Below are 27,567 nucleotides of genomic sequence, written 5' to 3'. Positions count from 1 at the left end.
ATAAAATTTAAAAAAATACAACTACATATTCCTAACTTAATTTTTTTGTGTTATTCTTATTTCCTACATTATAAATTTGTAAAGAAATTATTTACTAATTGTTAAATGTTGCATGTTGTGTGTATTATTTTTTTTTGTTTTTGTTTTGTTGTTTTGTATTTTGTATTGTTTTGTTCTGTCTGCATGTATCTGTGTTGTTTGTATCATGCCTACCACCCAAGGCCATAAGCTGTAGGTAGGCATGCAACAAATATTAAATAAATAAATAAATAAATAATTTGCTGATGACCTTAGAATACTGTAAACTCTCGATTATCCGTGTTAATTGGGACCTTCCGATGCCCGGATAATTGAATGCCCATAAAAAACCCGGATAATCCGTTTCACCACTTAAAAATGGTGTATTTACTGGCAAAAGAGTGTCTCTTCAGTAGAATTCCATGAGTACAAGCAAAGGCTTTGTATACCGTGTCCCAGCTTATTGGACCATAAACAATACTGGCACTGTGTTGCCGCCATCCTTCTCCTGTCCCCTTTATTGCTACGGCAGTCTCAACTCAGCATCTCCCTCCACCCTTTTAACGACCTATTATCCGGGGTCAGGGTTGGGACTTGACGTGTAAAATACACGTAAAAAACACGTAATTAATGTAAAAAAAGTAAAATACGTAAAAAACCTTTTTTGCCATTTAATATTTTTAATAATATTATTAAATGTGGCCTGGAGCCTGTTAATGTAGAATATAAGTCTTTCCACACAAGTGGTGGCCAAAGTTTGACGTCAGCATGCAATTGATATGATTGTGGTCAGCATGCAATTGATACGATTGTGGAAGGCAAGTAATGTATCATGTGTATTCTAGGAACATTGTTATCTTATCACTACATGGAAAGGCAAGAGGTGAGTATGGATGTCACACTCAGATATCACCAGAGTTACCAACCATATCATATTACAGTGACAGTGAGACACACTTCCTCTTATAGACCAAATTTGGCTAACAAGAAACAGATTCAGTGATGTAGCAGATGTTGTTATGTTAGCAAGACAAGTCCTTCTGTGGTGAGAATCTGAGATTTATTATAACTTCTAATAATGAATCATGGTGGCAGACCATTTCATAACATATATATGGAGAACTAAGTTTTGTTCATATAAAAGTTGAAAATAAAATTTTTGCTAAATACTGCTTCTGTGAAGTGATAGTACAGACACTGCAAAGGAGCATCTCAAAGCTCATAGAAGAATCTGTTTTAGAAAAAATCCACAAGAGCCAACACTCGCAGAATGTTCCCAGCCTCGCTCTACACTAGAGATGTCAGTCGAAGATGAAGAGATGGTGGACAATCCTTTGCAGCAGGAGGACCTACAAACCAGCTGTTGTGGCAGTTCAACATCACATACTGACTTGGATAAGGAGTCTACTGGTTCTGCTAGCCAACCTACAAAAAGCTCCCTCAGCTCTACATCTGGAGATACAATAAAGAGTTATATTGACACTATGAATGCTTCTGAAAAAAAAAAGAAATTGACTTAGCTGTTGCTAAATTTGTTTTTGGTTGCAACATTCCATTTAGTGTTGTGGATAGTATGCATTTTAAGGACATGCTGCAGAAATTGTGCCCTGCCTACCAATCCCCTGGGCAAAAGTAATTTCTAACAGACTACTTGATGACGTGTACAAGGAAGAATCTAAACATACACATGTTGAGCATGACTCTGTTTTACTCATTGATGGGTGGAAAAATGAATCCAATAATACTAAAAATGTTGTTACAATGCTACACAATGTCAATGCAAGTACTGGAAAACCAAAAAGTTTGTTTTTGGAGGCCTTTGATCTTTCAGGTGAGTCAGAGACAGGAAACAAACTATATGAAATTGTAGAAGAGGCATCTGAAAAAGCTAAGACACTGTATAACACACATATATACGTATTGTACTGTGTCTGATAATGCCAGCATCATGGTTAAAATGAGCAAATGCCATCAATTATGGCATTCTGCCTGTAAATCTCACACTGCAAATCTGTTGGCTAAGGACCTTCTACCAAAAAACGTGTCTTCAAAGGTAAATGAAGTTCTGAAAACATTTAAACATTATGATCAGCAGTGCCAACTTTTGTCTTTTAGTGGTTCTAGAGTTTGTCTTGCAGTGGACACTCGCTGGTGCTCTCAACGAGATGCCTGTGCTTCTCTGAAAAGCAACATTACAGCAATGCATAAAGTGGCAGCTAGCGATGAATTAGCCAAAATTTCACCACAAGTGAAATGTCTTTTATTTGATGAATATTTTCTTTCACAAGTGAATGATACAATTATGCTCTTAGATCCTGTAAGCCAGCTCATTAATGCTTGTCAAAGGTCAGACAGCAGTGTTGCTGATGCAGTAGAAATGTGGATGTCACTACAGTTACCTGATGGTCATAATGACAAACTTTATCATCTTGAGAAGCGGAGAAAACAATCTCTAAATATATACAGCATGTCAGCAAATGTACTTCAACCACAATATCATGGTTAGAATCTCATGAAGAACACCACAACCAATTGGAAGGCTTCATATTGAAAACTTTGGATGCAGAAGGTTTCTCAAGTTTTCAACAGTATCGGGAAAAGGCTGGAATATTTGGTGACCTTATCAACAAAGGAATTAAATCTCCAAAAACATTTTGTTTTTTTGCAAAGAGACACCATAAGCAACTAGCAGATTTGGCTAACAAATTATTAAACATTCCAGCATCATCTGCGCAATTGGAGAGTGTTTTTTCCAACTGGTCATTTGTCCATAATGCCAACAGGAATCGCCTTTCATTTGAGAAATCAAAAAAACTAGTGCAGGTTTATTACTCTCTTAAAATGAAAGATCAAGCATGTGATGATTATTGACTACCCTTAGTCAATGTAGTGAAGTGGTCGCTTCATTAATTTATAATTAGTGAATGTTGGAATTTTAAACATATTGTTATTACCATAAAAAAAGCTATTTTGAATTCAAGCAACTTATTACTTATCATTATTGTGTTGTGTTTACAAAAGTTAAAATAGTTTACCATCAGAAGTTATTCAGAAAACAACCGTTATTTCCTGCATAGAGTGAGGTGTAGTGTGAAATTCCGTATTATCATATCAAGGAAAGAGATTTAGCATAGCATAACACTGATCAAACAAGTAAAAGTTAAAGATGGAAAAAAAAACCTTTTCATAAACACATTATAACTGATTAACATAATTTAAACAATCATGTAGTATGTGTAGATAGTGAAATATATGTCTGAAGAGTACAGTACATGTATGACTAAGTTGTGTTTGTATATGAATGACTGAATTCAATTTTCACTAAATGTGTTGTTTAGTATGTAAAACCTCAACAGAAATAATAATTGAAGTAATGTTCTTTTTTGTCTCAAACCATTAATTTTAATGGTAGTTAATTACACCATGAAGAAAATTGTTTTTTACATGTAAATTACGTGTAATATACTTACAGGTAATTTACTCACCCAACCCTGTCCGGGGTCACTACAAAATAAGTGTCTGAACCACAGCACAATATTATACACCTTTCCCCCCTCCCCCTTCCAGCTATTGCATTTTATTTTTCTACCTCGCGCGGCAAGATATTGTTTCTTGTTAATTCCGCCTATTAAAATTAGGATGCACTTTACAGTCATAACTACGAGTATGGGATACTACGAGACCTTCGAAGTTACGAGAGTTTTGAAATGCACCGTCAGTTTGACTACGTAAATAGTAATCCTAAACTAATCTGGTTATTACGAGTGCTTCCTTGTTGGCTCTTTCGTAAGAAAGAGTGATTTAAATGGCATCTTCAAACAAGGAATAAATATAGTTTAAAAAACTAAAGAAACATGCTTTTAAAGATTATCAAACTAAAAAGTTAAAAATAATTTTAAAATTTAATTTATGACAATAGTATATAAGCAATACTAGTATAAATGAGAAAAAAGCTTGAGGCGCTTTGTGCCATATTTTTTGTATATTAAGCGCCCCATGCTTTTTTCTCATTTATAATAGTATTGCTTATATACTATTGTCATAAATTAAATTTTAAAATTATTTTTAACTTTTTAGTTTGATAATCTTTAAAAGCATGTTTCTTTAGTTTTTTAAACTATATTTATTTTTAACTTTTTAGTTTGATATTCTTTAAAAGCATGTTTTTTTAGGTTTTTAAACTATATTTATGTATAATTATCATAGGGAAATGAGCTACCGACACTACCTATTACCATCTGAGATAACTATTTGGAGTTGCAACGTCACAAAGAAATGGTAAAGTCTCTCCGAATCATTTACAGTTAGATGTATGGATATAATCTTAGAATTTACCGGGAAAAAAAAAAACATTTTTTTTTTTTTCAGCGTGGCCGGGAGTAGAACCCACGATCGCTGAATCCGAAAGCTGACATCACAGAAGTCGCGCGCCTTAGACTGCTAGGCTAACGAACGTAATGAAATTGGTGGGACATTTTACAGTGATGAGCCACTCACTCTTAGTCGAAAGAGTTACAGACGGACAGACAAACAAACATACAGGTGAAGCTAATATAAAGCATGTAATAAAAATACAGTTAGTTGGAAGGAAAAAAAGGTTCACGCAGTAAACAAAGGCTGCAAAGCGAGAGAGGGCCCTGGCTATGCTGGCGCCGGGGCTGTGGACAATGACTCGCAGTTAGCTGTCGAGAAAGAATGAAGGCTGTTGTGGGTTGGGGGTGTGGAGCGAGGAAGGGGTGTCTGGTGGCGAACAACATGCTCCCTTTCTCTCTCTGTCTCTCTCTCTCGCTCGGTGGTTTCAAGAAGCCCTCCCCCTCCCATTGTGTTACTGGCTGCTTCGGCCAGTAGAGGGTAAATTCCTAAACCACCCCCCTCTCCGCCCGCCCCCCCCCCCCCCCATGTGTGTACGTGTGTACGAAAGCCCTGTTCCTTTTGTGCGTGTGTGAGACCTCATTGCGTGCGTGTGCGTGGCAAGAAAAAAAAAACACAAGCACTCTTCTTATGTAGCTTTACAGATTTAATGATGCAATATTCCAATAGGTAAAGGAGGTAGAGGGACCTTTTTTTTTAGCTTGGCGGGGCGCTGTGAAAAGAATGCTTGAAAAGAAAATGAATAAAAAAAAGGGGGGGGGAGTTGAGCCGGAAGCAGCAGTCAAGGCATTCCTTTTTGGTTTAAAGTGTGACAAATTGACGGGTGAAGTTGGCCGGGTGGGGGGGAGGGGGGGGACTGAGGGTCTGAAGGGTCAGGTAAATAGCTTTCTGACACAGCAGTACAAAAAAAAAATCGCAGTGCAGTCGCGGCGTAGCTACACCCCGTCATTTTTTTTTTACAACTTCATAAAAAAATCAAGCACGGATAACCCGAAAACCGGATAATCCAGGCCCGGATAATAGAGAGTTTACTGTATATAGAAAAATTACATCTCCCACGACTGCCACTTACCCTAGAGATATTTCTGCAATAATAGAGTGGTGCAAGTTTAACTTGGTTCAACTTAACAAAACCACTCCCATAATAACATTCTCAAGAAAACTCCATCCAATTACTTTTGAATACAATATTGATAATCATCCTATTATGAAATCTAATTATATAAAAGATTTAGGTATTTTACTTGATTCAAAGTTATATTTCCATCTTCACATTGAATCCCTTTTATCTAATTATAATATAATACTCGGTTTCAATATGTATATTACTTTCAATGGTTCTAATGTTGATTCTGCTGTATTTCTCTATCTAGCTCTAATTAGATCCAAACTTGAATATAGATCTATAATTTGAAACAGTACTAACAACTCTGATCAATAAAGCACAAATGAAATTCTGTAAATTTATCTTAAAATGTAATATGGTATGGCTGTAGACATAAATTATATTCTGGGTTCCCTTAAGGCCAGAAGAGATATATTAGATGCTATATTTAATTGTAACTGTTATAAATACAAATTAAATTGTCCTTATGGGCTTCAAACCACTGGCAGGAATATTCCAACTTTGAATAGTCGGAAGCCTCTGTTACTATGTACATTAAGTAATTATAACAATATTATTTATAGACATATCCAATTTCAATAAATATGAGAGTAGCAATAAGATAAATCTCAATAAAATTTTAACATCTGCCCAACCATAAATACAAATTTCTCCAATGCTACTCTGCTATTTAAATTTTCTGATTTGTATTAATCTCATACTTCTCATATAAACATTTGTATCACATATAAATATGAGTTACTCTGGTTTTTCATATTGTGTGACTTGTTTGTGTTTACGTATTGGTTTTATGTATTTGTATAGTTGTATCTCTGTTTTTTGTTGTCATGTGCACGGTGTCGGCTGGCTATGTTGAAACTGCATGCGGGTGGTGCCTATCTGCATGGATTGTTCTTCTTGTAGGTGGTGCCCACCTTTGCATAGAGCTGACATGCTTGTGGTACCTGGTCACATGCAGTGACTACATAGCTTGTGTATTTGTGTTTTTTATATGTTCGTGCCCACCATAAAAGTTCCACAACTATTGGTGGGCATGTCACAAATATGAATAAATAAATTAATATCAAGTTTGATATTGACTTCAAGAGCAGGATGTGGTTAAGTCTTCTTTTATTAGGGAATCCAGAGCTTTACTAACCGAAGAGAGTTCGAGATTAGTAAAACATAAGTCCAGCCGCCAATTGAAAATTTAGGTGTAATTAAACTGAGGTAAGCTCATTGCTGATATAAAGTTGATTATGGCCCGGGCTTTAGATTTAATGCTAGACTATAATATATTTAGAGCATGCATATGTGTCCAGTCAGCACATGGCACGTTGAAATCTCCAATTCTAAAGAGATTGTTTCAAGTATTCATGAATTTATCTTCTAGATCTTCAAAAAAAGATGTGTATGTTGAGGGGGTTTATTTGTGGGAGTATACAAATGTTACTGATTGTTGAAGATTTTGTTTGATAGGTTTCTAATTTTATCCAGACAGCTTTGATTCCAGGGTGATATAATTCATGAGTAGGTAGGTATTACATTTTTGAATTTATGTTTATTTACTGCAATCAAAATGCCTCCTCCCCTTTCCATCCAAGTTTGTGAGGGGTACCTATCTGTTTTTAATATATGGTAATTATCATTAAAATAGTGAGAGTTAATGCTATCATCGGTAAACCATGTTTCTAAGACACCATAATCAGAATGTGATAAGATTTTTGGCAAATTCAATGGCTTTGGTTCTTAATCCTCTTACGTTTTGGTAAAATATTTTCCACTCTCAAAACCCAAACATAGACATAGACATGTAACATTGCAGAATTCCTGCCCCCTACTACCAATAACACTTTGAATAAAAATGTTTTAAGTTAATGTTTCATTATTGTTGTTTACTAATGTTTCTTTTATTATGCATAGACATTTCAAGTATTTCATTTGTGCTTTAATAGTGATTAATATTAATTTGGGTTAGGTTTTATATAATGCTGAAAGTACTGTGTTTTATTATTATTTGTTTCACTGTAATTTACTTTATCACTTACAATTAAAATATGTATTAATTATGCTTTGTTAAATTTTAAAGCATAGTCTGGGTAGTAAGACATTCTAGAACATGCTAAAGGGGTTCAAAATGAAAGGAAGACACGGACGCGACACACTGTCGCCAGTTATTTTTCACGCCTCAAGTTAATGCGTTGTTGGAAAAACCCAGAACGTGGACACGACTGCGCAGCAATAGACTGGAAACTGGGCGCTGCCTCGCCAGCCAATCAGAGTGAGCCTTGAGGTGGTGTGATGTATCTTCCCAAACTTTGAGAGAGAAACTTTTTTTTCCAGTATTTTTGCCTACATGGTCAGGTAGTGGATTCTGTGTTGTGATTGGTTGGTTGGCCCACGAGGTTACCTCCCTATGTTTCTAGCTTTGTAGAAGTCAGGTAACTGCGTGGTGCAAGTTAGTTGTCCTTCGATCGTCACTACGTGCGACCGCGTCATCTGCAGCTCTCCAGAAAAAATGAAATGAATCTACGAATAGATCACTTCATGCCTGCTGGTCGAGGCAAGGCCGAAATGTAACTTTTTTTTATTGTTTGGACTTTAAACTGGAAATTTGACTACAGGTGTCGGCATCGGCCCAGGGTGACCATCTTCACCCACCCAGGAAGAGTTTCCGCGGGAGGATGTACCTGGTTAAGTGAACTTAACCCAGGGACTTAAATTTTTTTGTAATATTGAGCGGCAGAAAGCTGTGAAGTACAACGGGAACTGTGTTGGTACGTATTGTATTGTTGTGAACGTGACATTGGCCAGGACACCTTGATAGGAGACGTTACATTATGAATCGGAGCAGTACTGCAGGTTGATTTTCAAGTATTGTGACTTGTTTTCGTGTTTTTAAATATTTGATCAAGATGAAGTTTTCCATAGAAAGGATTTATGAGACAGCCAATTGGCCAGAAAACAGTGTTATGGATTCTGTCAACGTCTTTTTCTAAAACCGAGATGTGGAAAGATATAAATATTGTACTTAGGGTTAAGTTTAATCACTTTTACCTGTGAAAGATTCAGTTCATGAATAATATAATCCACTATTTATTTCTCTTGAACAGACGTCAAAGGGAGTAACAAAAAGAGTTTTTGTTTTCCTGATAATTGGTTTAGCTACTGTGTTTAAAGATGAGCTATTCCTGATTCCGACTTGCATTCGTGTTTTTTTTTCTTTTCATTGGTGAAGGTTTTACGATCTTGCTTCAATTTTTACTTAAACTTACATATGTTTTGGACTATGGTAAAGCCTTGAGTGTCAACCAGCTGGTTGTTGTTTCGGTTATTCAAGCTGTTGCTGTCAGCACAGGAATCTCGCTGAGTTGTAAGTGGGTCAGCCATCTGGTTGCCCTGCATTGTAACAGATGTTGCAACATTTCTTGCTGTCTGTTCAACTTAACAGTTGCCCCTTCCTTTCACTACAAATTGACTAAAAGATTTTTTAGTTTCTTTCTGATTTGTTAATTCCTGTCTCTTTCATTTCATTTTTCAATTTGCAGATTTCATTCCTAGAATTGTCAGCCAGCATTTTTAAAAACTGATTCTCACTTTTTAATTCTTCAACTTTGCTACACAAAAATTTCACAAGATCAAATAATTCATTTACTTTACTTCATTCCTTTGTCACGGATGCAGTTTTGGCTGCTGTTGATTCTTTTTTCTTTAAGAAGCACATTTGAGAAAATTTCTTGTTTTTTTTTCGTGACAGTCACGCATGAATGTAGATCCTGGGGGAGCCAGGGGAGCTCGCCCCCCCCCCCCCCTGGAATTAAGAAGCCCCTCACTTGCACTTTAAAAATTGTCTCTGTGAAACTTGATTGAAAAATATTAACGTCAATACAATGTTTTATGGAAAACATTCTGTATATTTTAAAGTGTTCTGCTTGTTTCATGCATGTAAACCAACATATTGGCAGCATACAACATACAAGCACCCTATCCAGATATCATATAATGGGGTGAATAAGTTATTGTTGGTTTTAAATGTAGCTAACCTAACATAGTCATCCACAATATTTTACAAAATTTAAATGTATATCTAACTTTACTTAAAAAACATCCACACGAATTTAAAGTATTTCAGAACCACAATGTTACAGGAACAACACATTGATATCTAGTGACAAAGTTTGGTTTAAAATAAAATAAAAAATTTAAAAATGGGTGCATTTACTTATGTACACGTGGTTATTACTACTTTATATAGTAAAAACTAACTTTATTTTGCATGCACATAATTACTATAAATAAAATAATAAAAGGATGGGAGTGATATTGTAAATACAACTGGTAAAGTATAAATTCAATCAAATAAAAAAAGTAAATAAATACTCAGTATTCAATATTAATAGAAACACGTGTATAAAATTAATTATTTAATTTAGTTAAATAATCCACAAAATTTTAATTAAAAATGATAATAAATATGCTGAATTTTTATTCTAATTTATTAATTTTAATTATTTATTAAATAATAATGTTATAATTTATATTGCAAATAAATTATACACATGGGAACATTACCTCACTAAACCTCCTAAAGATACTCCCTGCCAGTGAAAATGGAAGCTTACAGGCAACCTGACATCATTATACATTCGGAAACATAACCTCACTTATATAAATGATGTCGCAAAGTTAAAATTTGAGAGTTCGTTTTTCACATTTTTTTTTCTCATTACTGTTCTCTTGTTCGTGGTGCGGTTTCCCTCCAGCGCAGGTTGTGTAACATCAGTGAGGGAATGTGGGTTTTCGCTCGGCTAGAAGGAATGTGAGCTTTCCGCCGGCGAGTATCGCAATCTGGCTGATGGGTTTGTGACTGCGTGTGCATCCCGGGTGCGGCTGCGCGGCCAGATTGTTTTGATAAACTTTTCGTGTTTGAAAACTTCACGTAGAACTTCACGTCAGGAAGATTTCTCCTAGGGGTTTTGGGGACAAGGAATTGGTTCATAAGGGGCTCAAAATGTAACCTCGGGCCGTAACCTTGAGGCAGTCGGTCATGCTGCCCGGCCACATGGTGAACAGTGATTGCTGGTGAATGAAATGGTGTCCTGATGACGTCTACGTCTTAGTTTTTTGCACAACATGGCTTTCATATATGTTAAATTATGTGTTTCCTCTGAATTTTTCCTTAAATAGTGAGTGATGTTAATGTAACTTTTGAAAAATGTCACGTTTATTTTTAGTTAGTACTTAATTGTATAGATCTCTATAAGTTTTGATGTTGTGAACTCTATCCATTTGTTTAGTCTCTCCATGGTATTTCAGTAAAATCTTAAAAGTAACAGTTTGTTTTTAAATTACCAAATCTTTTGCATTCTTCTGTATTCCTTTAACGAGAATAACTGTTCAAAATAATTTATCTATGAAAGTGCGGGATAACTAACGACTTTACAGAGTCAAGATGGTGCAAAAGCAAATAAGTAGTAAATACAAATTGTAACTTAATAATAAAGGATCATAACTCACTATAATTCGGGTATAGGAAATTTTGTTTTGATCATAAATAAACCATGGATAGAAGTAAAGATTTCATAGAATGTTGGTTAACTTGCTCACGATGGTCTTATGTAGTTTCTCTGATATGTGAATTTAGTTTGTGACAGTGTGATAGTAATTTCTGCACCCTGTGGTGACAATTATTGTTTTGCTTGTATAGGCTGGTTATAATGTTGATTTAAGAGACGTATTAGTAGATTTGTTGTGGCAAGGCCCTATTTATTTATTTATTTATTTATTTATTTATTTATTTATTTATGAGTTTTGAAGGTTGTGATGGTTGTTTGTGGATTATAACTCAGGTATTTTATTGTTATAATAAAAGATCTATATTAATGTTTTCAAGAGACATGTTTCTTTACAGTATCCTGGTTTTCAATCGCTGTACAAGGGTCACGTACTTCAGAGTTCTGGTACAGATATGCTCTACTGTTCTTAAATTGTTTTTTTTTTTCTTTTTTTTTTAGTCTGAGCTTCAACAAGGATAGCCTATCCTACACATACACAACCCCCCTCCCCCTCAACTTTTAAGTGAGATGTGACAATATACTTGAAATACACTTGAAAAAGTTTATGAACACAATTTATATTCATCATCATTTTTTGTATCATTTTGTTTTAGTCATAATAAGTTTGCTAAGCTACGGACTATTTTAACATAATTGTTTGATATGGCTCTTGTGCCACGCTTAATTCTTGTCATTAACATATAGATAAAAATATAAATACAAGTTTTGAAGATTTGATTTCTTGCTGGCCATGCCTACAGCATGTACATTCACAAGCTGCCCTTCTCTATCACATAAATCATAACAGATTTATTTTGATTGTTTTCAACACTTGTTCCTGCATAGGTGTGTAATATTGGTTGTCTGTTGAAACTAGTACATTGCAGGTCAACAAAAAAAATTCTTATCAACTCAGTGCTTTTATGCCATTGTTTCTTTGGATAACAGCAAGTTTCCTACTCCATACAACAACAAAAAAAAAACTCCATTGAATTTTGAACAGGACTAAAAATTCTTTTAGTGTCTATAAATGAGTAAATTGCAGCTTACTGTGATTGCATAGAGAATATGCAACTGCTTTATAGTAGGACAAACTGTAACCACAATTAAGATTTTTACTCCTGTAGCCAAAGGACAAACTTTCAGAGGAAATTAATAAAAAATGTTCCTAAACTCACACAATACTACCATTTTCATCACATAACATAATAGACATAAAATTTAAATGTTGAATCCATAGCAGTATTTAGAGAAAAAAAAAATTATATTTCATTCAGCACAGAATTAATGAAAAAGGTTAGTTAAAACAGGTTTGCCAAATTTACAAATTGTTACAGAAATAAAGAATGTATTCATGCAAAACACTGGTTAAAAAAACAACCAAAATAGCAATATAAAATAGCTGAACTCTCTAAATATATCACATAACCATGCTGTTACAAGGTTACCTCTTTAAAGGGCGAGAATGTCCGGGCACTGCGTAGGTCATCCACTGAGGTCAACGGTGAAAACCTCCCTTCCACAGCTTTTCGTGAAGCGGAACTGTCCAAACTGAACGACAAACTTTTGTCGTAGTATTCCGACAAAGAATCAAGATTGGAATAACGATTCTGTGAGGTCGTTACACTAGTTCTTCTTGGAGTCAGCCTTTCCAGTTGGTTTGAAGACGAAGAACGCAGAGTTGTCTTTCCATAATTTGTCGTCAGAGGTAGAGTATTCAAGCCGTATTTGTTAACTTTTGATGAATATCTAGAAGTATCTTTTACATAGGCAGGATATGTTAAGTTAGAGTGCCTACTGGCTAGATACTTAGAGTAGCCATTAAGAGCACTCTCTGGAGTAGTTTTTGATTGTTTCACAAGTTTGGAGGTGTTATAATTAGCTGATTCGCTTCCTTCACGTCTTTCTCTTGCCAATGTTGAAGAATGTAAATATTTGGAACTATAATTGTGTGCTAATGAACTAGTTTGATTGGAAAGAGGCACAGATGAAGTTCTTGAAGGTTCAGATGGCAAGCATAACACCAGATGATGTGAAAAACATGAAACAAACAAAACAGAAAACAAAAACACTTAATCAAATAGTTAACACTTTCAAAGTAAACACAAAAAAATATAAGAAAAATATCACAAGACAGACAGACCATGGAAAGGGACGAAGGTTGATGCAGGCAGCTTGTAGGAGATACTCTCTACCAGCAGTCATAACACACACAGTTCTCCTGAACAACACTGTCCTACACCGTGTGGCTGTTTCAACAACAGCCCTGGTTACGCATTATTGCACTGTGGAGTAAATAAAGAGGAAGGCTGATGCAGGCAGCTTGTAGGAGATACTCTCTGCCAGCAGTCATAACACACACAGTTCTCCGGAACAACATTGTCCTACACCGTGAGGCTGTTCCAACAACAGCCCTGGTTATGCATTATTGCACTGTGGAGTAAATAAAGAGGAAGGCTTATGCAGGCAGCTTATAGGAGATACTCTCTGCCAGCAGTCATAACACACACAGTTCTCTGGAACAAACTTGTCCTCCATATTAGAGCTGTAGCAACAACAGCCCTGGTCTCACATTTACGGCTCTGTGCTATGGATAAGAAGGATTGTTGATGCAGTCAGGGGTGGATCACGGGCCCTCCCCCCTTCCTAGGAAGGATAAAATATGCACTGGATAATACGACTTCTTAAGTAATAAACAGACTTCCGGTGCCGTCCCAACCCCCCTTCCCAAAGAAGTCAATCCTGGATCCACTGCTGGATGCAGACAGCTTGTAGGAGATCTTGCAGCAGTCTGAACCGACAAGTTCTCTGGAACAACACTATCCTACACATTATTAGGGCCAATCCAACAACAGAACTGGTCTCCCATTATTGCACTATGGAGTAGATAAAGAGGAAGGCTGATGCAGACAGCTTGTAGAGATTCTCTACCTGTGTGCCACCAATTAGTATTTTTGGCACAATTCTAAATTTCAATTTTTGAAAAATTCTGTCGCCAGTAATTTTTTTTTGCTGCAAGAACTTAAATTTTTTCCGCCTCCTTTAACTCCTGTTTAATCTTTGTCAGACCTGTCTCCCCAATCGTTCCCAGCATAAATATAATTTTGCCTACCATCTAATGACCCAGCATGTGCTATATTCTTATCCCTGCTTTGGCGCACGTACGTTGCCTGTAATTCCTCTCCGAGCCGTGACAATAAGTGCTATGGCCTGCAAGCCATAGGAGCAGTTAGGTTCTGAGAGCCAGCCTTACGCAAGCGATTTCAGACACACTCGCGGCTCGTCTTAACTTACGTTTCGGCACGTCGCTGGCTTAATTTCCCACAGCAGCGCAGTTCCACCCCACCACTTCTCTCCAGCCTTTCCTGGGAACCAGGGCCAGTTCACTGGCCGGCCAATAACCCCTGCCTGTCTCCAGACCACGACTCTAGTCTCAGAATATACCGCCTCTGACCTCTAGTGGCAGAGTTGCAAGTTATTTCCCCTGGTTGTTTGAACGCCCGCTAAACGCTTGCCCCCTGGCGCCTCACGCAACAAACAGTGCCCCGTAGTTCATTTTCAAGCCACCAGAGCGCTGGATTAGTCCCCTCCATAAGCTCAATGCTTTACCAGTTGCGTCGTGTGAGTCGATCTCTCCTTGTTTCGGACACCCCTCAGTTGGTCACGCTGAATCGGCCAGTACCATCAACTTCGAGATATCGAAGATAGTATTTCTCGACCACTCCCTCGGAAATCTTTGGAACCTTTCAGTCCAGAAGCCGAAGCCTCCCCTCTTCCTTTGTTTGACATCGTCTTTTAATTACAAGTCGCTGCCGCCCCAAACTTACTTGGCGCAGCGACAGCAGACTGACCACACCGCATCGCCGGCGAGCCGCACATCAGGACTTTACTCGGGTCGTCGTTTAAAGATGTAATCAGTTAAACAAGGGATGTGATCCCTACAGCTTTAATAATTAGTAATTAGTCAGTCTGCATACCTCGTAGAAGTAGTCATGCTTCGATAATAATACTTTATAATATTTTCTATTTTTTTTTGTATCATGGAAATGTCCGCGACAACCGCGTGTTCGCGAGCTCCGCACTCTGGCTGACGCTGGAAGCCATCTCCCTGTATGGTGAGTTTTGACAAACCTTATTTCCCCCAATCATCTTTGTTAATAGGCATTTTCTGCCTATTTTGCTAACTGTCTGTGAACCAGTTCTGAACATGTTTGTTTCGGACCTTTTCACAGACGCCTTGTTAGCAGCTCAACTTCGGCCAGCAATCGTCAAACCTCCAGTCCTTCAGTTTTTTTTATATCTTCAGAATAACATTATATCACGACGTTGAAAAGATCGGAACACCAGAAATTTTTCTTTCGGGACTTTAATCGCTCTAAGTGTACTGGGATTGTTAATAACTAACCTGTTTATTGTTGCTGATTTATTTTAATTGTAACTAATGATTAATGATAATTTTCTAATTAGGGCCAGCCCATTCTTTAGATAATGTAATTTTAAATCCTTGTTAACAGAATTTAATCAGTTTTAATATATTTGTCAATCAATTTATCAAGTTTATTATTCAATGTGAAAGTAATCAAAAGTTAAATAAACCTAGAGGAACTTATATCTAGATGAAATACTTTTTTTGCCTTTTGAAACTAAAAGATCCACTAGTTACACAAGTCATCAAGAGAGAGTGAAGTGTGACAAAAAGATAGCAGAGCTTAGGTTTACTGTTTACTCTGTTACTACTGATGTGTAACACCTGCCAGCAGACATAACACACAGAGTGCTCTGAAATAACACTGTCCTACATATTAGGACTGTTCCAACAACAGCCCTCATCTCACATTTTTTCACTGTGGAGTGAATAAAAGGAAAGGTTAATGCAGATAACTTGTAGGAGCTGCTCTCTGTCAGCAATAAACACTACACAGTTATCTGATACCACTAGAAATTCAAACATTTAGACATGAAAAAAGGTGCTGAACACAAAGGTGCTGACTAAACCACAAAATCTCTAGATATTATATTGTCTCAGCAGTAAAGATATGTCAGTTGTGTGCAGGGTTTTTGAATGTCCAGCCTCCAATTTGCTTACCTCTTCCATTTTTTGTGAAAAAATAGCTGTATCTTTAATAAAATAATTTCAATAGGACTTTATAAAAAATACCTAAATTCCCTTTAGATCTCTTAAGTTTTTTATTTTTTTGAAGGTACACTTTTTTTAGGCACGTTATGGAAAAATGATGAGTGGATTTTTACGATGCGAATGCACCATGCAAAGAAATTTTCACAAGTTTGAACATAAATCCATATATATTCACTTTCATAAAAATTAGGAGACATACCAAATGTATTGGTGTGCCAAATGAAACTTTATGATACTGAAACTACCCTGGAAAATATTTGGTAAACTAAAATAGTCATAGTAAACAGTAATTTCAAAATTAAAAAAAACAAACTAATCCAAGGATGCTAGTATTACAACCATTATAATACATATTCTCTTTACAATCTTCTGCCAGCCTTTGTAGCGCAGTGGTTATAGTGTGTTTAATAAGCTAAAGGAACATGGTTGAAAACGTTGGAGTGGAATTTTTTAAATTTTTTCTTAGTTACAGATTACTGGATTACAGAAATTATGCTTTAAGCAAATATATGAATACAATTAATTTGCTATAATATTATTAAATACATAGCTCAATCGAGTGGATTGATTATTTAATACCAGGTAGTCTTATATTATATTCTTTTTTTTTTTTTTAAGTAACATTAAATTTATTATGTTTGAAATGAATTTAACTAAATCTTTATACTACTACAACTAACGTACTTTAAAACTTAACAATATATAGTCATTTAATACGTGCGGAAACTATGTAGTATTAACTTTTTAACGAATTTTAACACGGTCCTTGTCAAAAATCAGGTCTAAGCCGGAGTTTAGTATATTTTCAAATTTCATAATTTATCGGAGATGTTTCATTATATAGTTCTTTGTAAATCAAATGATTCAATAATCAACGTAGCTGCTCCAGTAGCGAATTATAGCGGTGGGTGCAGAGCTACTTGTGGGTCACATTCTAAAATTTAGTGATTGATGTTGAATACTGGTCCATATAATTGAAACATTTATTTATTGTGAATATTAGTGATAGAAAATGTGTTTATAAACTTTTTCAAGTGTATTTATGTAAGTGAAATTATGTTCTTGTATGTATAATTTATTTGCATTATAAATGATAAATTGATTACATTATTATTTAATAATTAAAATTAATAAATTAGAAAAATACATTCAGCACATTGATTTACATTACTACCTGAATTTAATGAAACATTTAGGACATAGCCATTACACATGTTGTTTGTTACAGAAACCACAGACTGACATATATACACAGCACTACAACATCAAGCAAAGATTAGCTCACCGAAGAGTACTAATTAGGGAGATTGCAGAATAAATTAGTTCTAGCCAACATTAAAGAATCATTTTAACATTTGCTCCCACTTATTTTGAGAAACCATAGAAAATTGAAATCAGAATAGCCAGACCAGGAATAGAACATATGTCTACATGTCTACAGAATGTAGGTCAAATGTCTTACTACTGGGCCAAATTACTCTTTAAGAAGCCACCTTCTGTAACATGGTAACATTTTATTTTTTATTTTTCACATTATTAATTTTTTTGCACTGCATTTAATATAACACAAGTAAGTCCTGTTTCCGTTGCGCACATATGGAAAAAAAAATTAACGTGGATGAAAAAGAGTGCTAAATTGAATCTATTACCGTGCCACTTAAAATCATACCCTAATTTGTTGGCATCATTAGACCATTACTTCAAAACAGTACAAATTGAACCGTGTTACTTTGAGGGGTGGTTGTATTAGTAAAATAAAAATTATTCTACGATATGAAAAATCCACAAAATGGTATAAGTGTGTGATATGTCATTCAATTACCAGTCACCACTGTAGACAGCAGAGAGGGTTACCTGGACATAGATGAGTAGCTGGGCTTGTAGTCTGCAATGTAGGAAGACGTGCGAGATAACGAAGGCCGAGTGTAGGATGATCCATAGTTCTTCCAGGAAGTATCGTAGGAGCTCCCATAGCTCTGGGACAGCGAGCTGTAGGGAGAACTGCTGCCGGGCAGCCTGTAGCCTGCAGGCCGGGCGGACATCATTGCTACACTGCCATTCGACATCCCTTAAAAAAAAAATATTACCATTACAGTTAATCCTCCACAAAGCAATTTTGAAGAGAAAAAAGGGGGTTGTCTGTAAAGTCGGTTTACGGACAATAATTTTACGTGATAACGTCATTAAGAAAACATTGATGAAAAATTGCATACCTTTAATTTTCAAATATTATTTACAGTTTTTGCAAATTTAATTTAAATAGTTGTTTAAATATAATCACGAACAATTAGTTAAAAAGCCCGCCTTAACCTGTTTGATATTATAGAAGATTTTCTCGCACGGTGGTTGGGCGGTTCTTGCACGCTCAGCTCAGGTGGAACATGACAATGAGTCATGCTTTTTCGTGCGTGCAGCCGGCGTTCGTCGATTTATAAGACGTTATCACGTCAAAAAACTTTACCGCTCTTTATTAAGATTCATACTAACCAAAAAATCTGTCCAAACTTTAACAAAGTACAAGTATTTCAACTTATTAGGCACATGCAAACCACTACAAAAGTCAACTTATTTGTTCTAATATGTGTGTGTGGAATACAACTTCACTTTGTGGAACTGTGGACATCTTTTACAATAGTGTTTATATTCATCAGGTTCCACTGTTTTAACTACAGTACTACCAATGAAAGAAACAACAATTACATAATGTCCCCACAGAGGCAAGGTCAGCATGGATCTGTATGTACTAGGATTCAAACACAGATCCCACAGCAAGAGAATAAAGTATACTGTTTCATCTCTGTGGTCCCCAATTCATAGTAATGATCATTCCTAAAATTAATTGGTAAGGATTTTTCAAAAACCAAATTTTAAATGCAGACTGTACTAAAAAGTAAAATCAAAGTATTGGCCTTCATTAAAGGCAGTAGAAACGTTATCAGTCAGCCCATCTCTGCAGTCATTATGCCCAATCAGAAGATACATTTTTCTGCATTTCTACTGATGAATTTCTTTTTTAAATTTGTGTATATGGTAGGGTGTCAGAAATGGTTTGAATTTCTTTTAGATAATATTAACTAATTTTACCTGGCATTTCCAAATTCTCAAATTTGTAACGATTTTGACAGCCAAGAAACATGAAATGAGTTTTTGTGATAGAAATGCAAACCATGTCATGAAGTAGCCAGTGGCATTGCAGTTAAACCTAAAAAGTTTCAGTTGTGCAATAAATTAAATTTGCCTTATTTGTACAACCCAAAAACGTTAAAAATGTAACTTTGGCAGCTAATTATGCAAACCATACGCGCTGTATATATTTTTCATTTCATGAAAGTTAAACAATTGAAAAAGTTTTAAAGTTGATCAGTGATATAATATAAATATCAAATCATGACCTGAAATGGGAGGCACTCCCATAAAGATAATTTTTAGTTTACACCCTTAGGTTCAACAGAAGCATTGTTGACACACTCAAGTTCTTTAATTAAGTTAATATTAAGTTGTGATTACCTCTGAAAATGGTTGGTTAGCTGGAATAAAGAAGAGCAATTTGTAATTTAAAGAAAATTGTAATTTAAATATTTGATTAAATTGTAATAAATATTTCTTTTTAGTTTTTAGTGTTCAATCATTATTATTTAGTTTTAAGAGTTTTACCTCTCACCAGAACCATCTGTAGAGGGTGGAAACTTGCAGATTCAGGTATTTTTACAGTGATTTGAAAAAGTGGTAAATTACCTCTCACACAAGTGTTGTATTCCACAAACAAAAGTTATAAATTTAATTATTCGCACTCTCGTACAATATTCCATGTCTACTTTTTCAGATTAATACATATAGGTATACAATTATCAAATGCAGCAAAAATAAAACTTAATTTATTCTAGTTTTAAGACAATTAATATTGGTGTTGATTTTATGAAACAATTTTGTATCACCATGTACCATACTTGCAAACTGAACACAGCCATCTGATTGGTAGAAAGGGAAAGAGATGGGAATTGGACTGAAAGAAGTTGGATATTTTTCTTGTCTGTTTCCCAGCCCGTTCCGTCCCAGGACTTCTTTCTTGTCAACTTCATAGCTACTAGTCTAGTAATGTGCTTATTAATTAAAATGTTATATTCTGAGGAGATGAACCTATAACATTTCTCCCTGAACTGGAATTATCATCACCTGTGTTTTTGAGGTTATACTCCTTTAGGCATGCTGAGGGTGAAATTTTATTAGGCATGCAATGAAATAAGCACACATTTTACAACGGAAATTTAACATGTTGAAAGTCCAATGTGCATGCATGCAGAAACTGCTATAGTCTTGAACCGAAGTCATCAAGATGGCGGACCCACGTATGGCAACATGCACCCATATATATTAATTTTTGCAAACATTGGGGAATGGTAGTAAAACTATTCTTGAATACATTTTGTAAATTTGAATAGTCATAACAAGATATAATTGCAACTTTAAAAATACCTATAATTTATTACCCAGGAAATTTGTGTTGGAACAAACATGGCATAAAAAGCACTAAACATTTTGTTGCTTCTTTAAAGCTGACATCGTCCGGGCCTGCGCCCCTTTTAAGTCCGATATGCCACCGCCCAAACACCATCCACCCTCCATTCAAACCTCCCGCCTACCCGTGCGTACGTGCGCGTGCGTGTGTGCTCGCCCGGCAAGAGGGCGCTGTCGAGCCAGTGCGCCGCACCCCTAAAAACATAAGTATATGTAATTGTGTTGTTTGTTTTTATATTCCCTAAGTGCAACGTGACGGCAGATCGGCCGGGAGGGTTTTATGTACTTTTATTTTAAAATAATGTATTAAAATATCATAGCGTTTCCGGACATTCCCGAGGAAACCCGAAGCCAGACAATAATTAAATTTAAATCTTAATAATTATAATTTGTACAATCTTTTCTCTTTATTCAAAAATTGTCACATAATTTTTAAGGCATTCTTGTCATGCTAATTTAGTTTCCAGTGGCACGAATTCGCAAATATCTTTTAACAGCAATTGTTTCGGTGGGAGGACGCCATGTTAGTCGAGCGAGCCATGATCTCTGCCCCAGTCTTCCGCCATCAACGACCGAGAGCAGACGCATCAGCACTCCGGGGACCTCACCGCTTGTTTTCTCTGCCAAGTAATTCTGTTAACTTTAATTTCATCTCAATCACTTTCTTTTAGTCCTCGGAGCTACTCTCGGTCGGGGGACTGCTTTGTTAATTAGTTTACGGCCAGTCTCAGTCTTTTTCCTCGTACTACGTAATTTAATATGTGACCACGTGGTGGCTCATTACCCCTAAACCGATTCGTGCCGCGGGCGTTTTGTACAGTTTCAACCGTGTACGTGTGTGAGCTGAATTAGCGGAATAAATCAGGCGTGCGAATTTAACGTGTTATTCTTTTATTTTCAATCTGTGTGACCATGTGGAGTGTGACGGCGTGTGGGACGCCTGAGAGCCCACTGCGTAGGTAAAAGCGTGCCCGACGCTGAGAGCGGGCAGGAATTAGTGCTAGATGTTTTCAAGGGGGAATATCACATCTCACATGGGCGACGTCACGCCCTGAGTTAGGAGTCTCACCGGGTCCACGTGCCGCACCACGTGGTGGCGCCCACTAACCTTCCACCTTAAAGCCGACTGATCGACCCCCCGCTTACAACAAGTGTCGCCACAACGAGTGGCACAACAACAAAGCATTACAAAAGTATGCTAATATTTAATTATTTTTCAACATTTTTCAACTAAAATTTGCAGTCCAATAGATTCATTAAAACTAAATTTTACCTGAAATATTTTTAAACACATATTATAACACTATGTATATGTCTGTATATTTGTTTTTGCTTAAACGGCAGAAATAAGTCTGTAAATACTTCCTACAAACAAACCTTAACCTTACTGAGCTGATTCAACATTTAAGATTTAACAGTAAAAATCTAATCACAATATTCTTTTATTCAACACGGCATCAAACATATATAGGCTAACAATTTCTTGTGTCTCTACAGTATGACGAACACTGCCCTCTACATTTCTATTTTAACTCAAGAATGTCAAAATTGTAATGCTTATTTTTTTTAAATGTCATTTCTTTTTAGGACTATAAATTTTAACATAAAGTATTAAAGGATAGCTGTACTATTGTAAAATTTTATTTTTTAATACCTATGCACGGTGTAAATTATGCAATGTTCACAAAAGCAATTTATATGGATGAAAACATGCAGGTCTGCATATCTTTTCAAAATTTCTGAGACTTCCACAGATGGTAGTACCATGTTAACAAATTTTCATTCCATGCGACTTCTATTCCATTAACGAAATTACTTGTACCAAATGCCCTATACAAAAATTTTAATTTCAATGGGTCAGAAAATTCACTTGAAGTAGAACAAAAACATGTAGACAACCTTCAAAGCCAAAATCATAGCATTGGTAGGTGTGTATATTGCTTTTAAAGTTGCCTTTACAAGGTTCTATAAACATCTGTTACAGCTCATTCTATCACTGGTGAAACCCGCATCGCTGTGATGTTTGACAGGATTATTTGTAGCCATCTGTCATCGCTTACTCCTGCAGTTGCTGCGAAGTTAGCAGCCCACCAATCCCAGTTTGCATTGTTATGTGACTTTTAAAGATAGCTTCCAGGTCTAATCCTGAGGTACGTGATAAAGGGAAAAGGTGCTATGGCTGAACAATTATGTTATCTTTATAGAGTAAGATCCCAGAGCGATAAGACATAACTTATTTTTACACAGATCAAACCTTAGGTTCTCAGTAGAGTCTCGTGTGCTTTGAATACCTGCGTGCTTGTGGAGCTCGCCCTGTGACACCTGGGCAGGTATCAGGTGAGAAAGTTAACTAAAACGTGAGTTATTTAACTTAAACTTATATGGCTTATTTTTATATATATTTTGTAGAATATTATTCTGAAGTTGTATCGTAACTGTCAGACACTTATTATGGACCAGAACTTTTGTCAGACGCTTTAAAGCTCCACAAAAAATTAACGAATTTACAAAGTTATATTTCATCAGTCAGACAAATTTTAGTGACCAAACATCCCCTAAACACAAAAATTATTCAGCCAGGAGTACGAGCGCGAGAGCACTATGCATGCGTTTCAGAGCGAGTGAGAAGTCAATAATTTCGGTACCCAGAAATCAACTTTGATGAAATCTTTGGAGAAAGGTGTAGGACACAATTCACCTGATCAAATAGATATCTTATTAATTTATGGATCCTTTTTGCTTCACACCATGAAAAATGTCCCAAAAACATTTGGAGCTATTTCGAAAAAAATGCTACTAATGGTAATGCAGCTCAAAGCGACAAGACATGACGTTATTTTTGATCAATATTTCTCTCCTTCGATCAAAGACTACGAAAAAGGTCTTCGCCAAGAGTCTACTCAACTGGATTTCAACATTGCTGGACCCGATCATGTTAGACCGTCAGGTTTTTTAAAAGAACTCAAAAATGTCCATTTTAAACAGGCTCTCGTTGATTTTTTTATTCAGCACTGGGCTTCTGATGAAATGGTGCCATTTGTTGAGAATCAACGGATATTTATTAATTTTAAACAAAGTAATTCTTACATCGTTGATAGTAACAAAATTTTGTCATATGTTAATGACAGTTTATCGTGTCCAGAGCATGAAGAAGCCGACACTAAAATTGTTTTTCATGTTTTTAATATAGACGTTCAAGCAAATTTTGTTATAAGATGTTCTGATACTGATATTGCGATAATTATGTTAGGACATATGCATAGTTTGAAAAATGATGATTAAAATGTATGGTTAAATGCAGGCACCGGAAATAACCAAAGATACATTAATTTGACAAATGTTTACTAGCACTTGGGACCATCTTTGTGTAGAAGTTTGCCAGAATTGCATGCATTGATTGGGTGTGACTTCAATCCTGCCTTTTTTAAAAAAAAAAAAGGTAAAAAGAACCATTTAATATTTTGATGAAACATGAATATCAGCAGCTTTTATGCAGTTTGGATATCCAGAGTCGTTTACCGATGAGCACATACAAGAAGATATTTTCAAAATAGTCCAAAAATTTATCTGCGAAATTTATAGAGTTCCTGGTATACTCGACGTTGATGCTGCCCGGCTTCAGCTGTTTTTAAATAATTACAGCATATCTAATGTTAACGAAGAATTCAATCCAAAAAATTTTAAAAAATTTAGATGCTAGCAATTTACCGCCATGTAAAACTGAGTTATTGTAACAATTTCTCCGAGCAAATTAAATTTCTAGCATATGGAATAATGCAAATGAAAAAGAACCAACCATTCTTACTCCTGAAAACAATGGGTGGAGGTTAGAAGATAACCAGAATCACTTTCATTGGTTTGATGGTGACCAATTACCAGGAGATGTTAGTGAATCCCTTCAAAAATCAGGTAGGTACTATACTTTGACTTCAAGTTTAAAATTTATTATATTTGTAATTTAATGTTTTTTTTAATTCTGTAAACTGTATTTTTGCAGAAGAAGCTACCAGCAACGATAACATAACTGATGACGATGAGGATGATGACTGAATGGACAGAATTATGATTGGATGAATGATGAAAATTCTAATTATTGTGACGAAGATTACGATGACTAAAAAATAAACATATATTTGCTTTAATTAATCATAGTTAAATATTTTTTTAATATAATGATTTTTTCTTAAAATTATCCCAACTGGTATCTTTTTTACAATAACATAAAAATAATTCCTAATAAAACTAAATAGCTCCGAATATATAAATTATCCCAAATATATGGAATAATTTATATTACTTCAATATTTATTAATTATAACCTTAATGTTGAAGTTTATCTTATTGAAATAGAGATGCAAAAATCTTGGATCTAAAGCAGTAAGTATTTTTAATACATTTAAATTTTTTACTCTGAGATGCATGCGCATAGTGCTCTCGCGCTCGTACTCCTGACTGAATAATTTTTGTGTTTAGAGGATGTTTGGTCACTACAATTTGTCTGACTGATGAAATATAACTTTTTAATAGTTACTTTAATAACATATTTAAAAATCAGACATGTAAAAATAAGTTAAATTCGTTTATTTTTTGTGGAGCTTTAAAGCGTCTGACAAAAGTTCTGGTCCATAATAAGTGTCTGAAACTTACGATACGACTTCAGAATAATATTCTACAAAATATATATAAAAATCAGCCATATAAATTTAAGTTAAATAACTCTTGCTTTTAGTTAACTTTCTCACCTGGTACCTGCCCAGGTGTCACAGGGCGATCTCTACAAGCACGCAGGTACTCAAAGCACACGAGACGCTACTGAGAACCTAAGGTTTGATCTGTGTGAAAATAAGTTATGTCTTATCGCTCTCAGATCTTGGACTATTACTGTAAGGCCAATGGCAGTAATGGAACATACCAGGTCACCTGGATCAACTCCTATAAATCTTTCCACGCATTAGCTTGAGCAAAGAGGCAGTTTCAGCAAAAAGGTTGATTAAATGCAGGCTTGGGTTGTGAAATGGTACTAGATAGAAATGCAGTTGGAAGTAATGGAGAAATGAGAAAATCAGGATGAAGCAGTGGGGATAGATAAAGTTGCTATGAGCTTGTCTACTGAGGACAACATGCTGGAGGAATCTGGAAAACTAACTAACAGTACAGAGGGAAACCACAGATGTTGCTGGATTAAGAATTTTCAAACCAAAGACATAGTGCTTTCAGGAGTAATGATGTCAAAGGGTTTAAGGAACAGCACCACTTCAGGCTTAATAAATAGAGAACACAGCAAAGTGATTAACTAGTAATTTGTTGGTAAATTAATATTGTTAATACCACTTATGAGCTCGTCATAAGATCTGTTTAGTGAATTAATATTTTTTGTAATAATGTTGCGGTTCAAAATTTTCCAGGGTCTTTGATATCAAATTTTTGAACTCTACTCTTGGGACTCTGGGCTGGCAATCTGTTTTCTCTGCGGTGCAAGTTGTGTGATGAAGTAATTGGGGCACGAGTCTGGCACAGCATTTTGCTGACTTGCAGATTGCACACTCCATTGTTTTTTTGTCCAGCCGCATGCTGGTGCAGCCACTGGCCATAGTTACTGTGGCTGGTGCAACCACTGGCCACAGTTACTGTGGCTGGTGCAACCACTGGCCACAGTTACTGTGGCTGGTGCAGCCACTGGCCATAGTTACTGTGGCTGGTGCAGCCACTGGCCATAGTTACTGTGGCTGGTGCAGCCACTGGCCACAGTTACTGTGGCTGGTGCAGCCACTGGCCACAGTAACTGTGTCGCGCTGGTGCACGCCGCACGGTTTCGCCGCACTTGTGAGTGGAGGGGGCAACCTGCTCAGCTGTCCTGGTTAGTTGTTTGTAAATTTGGTTTCAACAACCCAGGATTGTTCTGGTAGGTGCGGTGAACTTAAGGTTTTTAAGCGGCCGAAAGTGGTCGGTCAAGGCTCACTCTGGGGGGAGGCTATGCCTCTCCTCATCACTACTGGTTCCTATCGACTTCAAGTTTTGCCTCAGTAGTTGCTCATCATGAAACTAATGATCAGTTGCTATTAATTTTAAATAATAGTTAAGTTTTAAATTTTAAAAAAAGTTAGGGTAAAATTTTGTGATGCTCTATATAATTTTTAGTTGTACGGTTTTAATCACTAGCTAAATCATTGTCTAAGTTTAACAACTGTGGAACCAATTCTTAGTATTAACTGTAATCTATGTAGACATGCTATTTGTAATGAAAAGACTGACTTGTATTAAGTTGTTTTAACTCTTTTAAAATAAACATAAATTATTTTTTAATTGGTATTAAGTTATTTTTAAACAAGTTCAGCCTTAAGTTTTAGCATTGAAACTTCTGTCAGTACCATTCTGTAAAGGATGGCTTAAACTACTATCTAAATAGGTAAATTAAAAATCTCGCTGGAAGCGGTACTCTTACCTTTTTGAGAACAAAATTTAAGCTACATTTCCCCCTTTGTTATGTGAAGATGTGAATAGTTGTGCTGAGTTACTCTAAGACAGGATGTCTTAGATTTTTAGTGTTAATGTAACCTTTCTACTTTTAAGTCTGGGTTTTCATCCCTGTATTTGGTATTTATTTACAGTTTATATTTTCATTATTATTTATTTAAAACCCACACAAGACAATATACTACTGAGTTTGATTTGTAATGTATGTTTTGAATTAATATTGCTGTGTTCTCTTGGTTGTATGAATACCATTTTAATATGTGGGGGAGAGGAATTTATGTTGGAGTCACGAGCTTATAAGGAGCACAGTACAAAATGGCTTAACTTAATCCTGTCCAAAAAAAACAGAGCTATGTGCAACAGTATAAATCAGTAGTGCATCATTAATAACA

At 35.8% G+C, this 27,567-nt stretch overlaps 1 protein-coding gene across 3 annotated transcripts in view; it reads right to left on the bottom strand.

Moving 5' to 3' along the window:
* The window catches only part of LOC134529616 (ubiquitin carboxyl-terminal hydrolase 2-like), a 161,773-nt gene that overhangs the window by 114,388 nt on the left and 19,818 nt on the right, over positions 1-27,567 (bottom strand). For 2 of the 3 annotated variants that reach the window (XM_063363904.1, XM_063363903.1), the window contains exons 3-4: positions 18,041-18,254; positions 12,498-13,044 (exon numbers count right to left, since the gene is read on the bottom strand). In XM_063363904.1, the coding sequence (XP_063219974.1) occupies positions 12,498-13,044; positions 18,041-18,252 (759 nt within the window). In that variant the 5' untranslated portion in view covers positions 18,253-18,254. The remainder of the gene's footprint in view (positions 1-12,497; positions 13,045-18,040; positions 18,255-27,567) is intronic. The other variant, XM_063363905.1, reaches the window with a different exon arrangement.

Source organism: Bacillus rossius, chromosome 2 (genome assembly GCF_032445375.1).
Source record: "Bacillus rossius redtenbacheri isolate Brsri chromosome 2, Brsri_v3, whole genome shotgun sequence".
NCBI classification, from domain to species: Eukaryota; Metazoa; Arthropoda; class Insecta; order Phasmatodea; family Bacillidae; genus Bacillus; species Bacillus rossius.
This window is presented reverse-complemented; position numbering and strand designations above follow the sequence as displayed.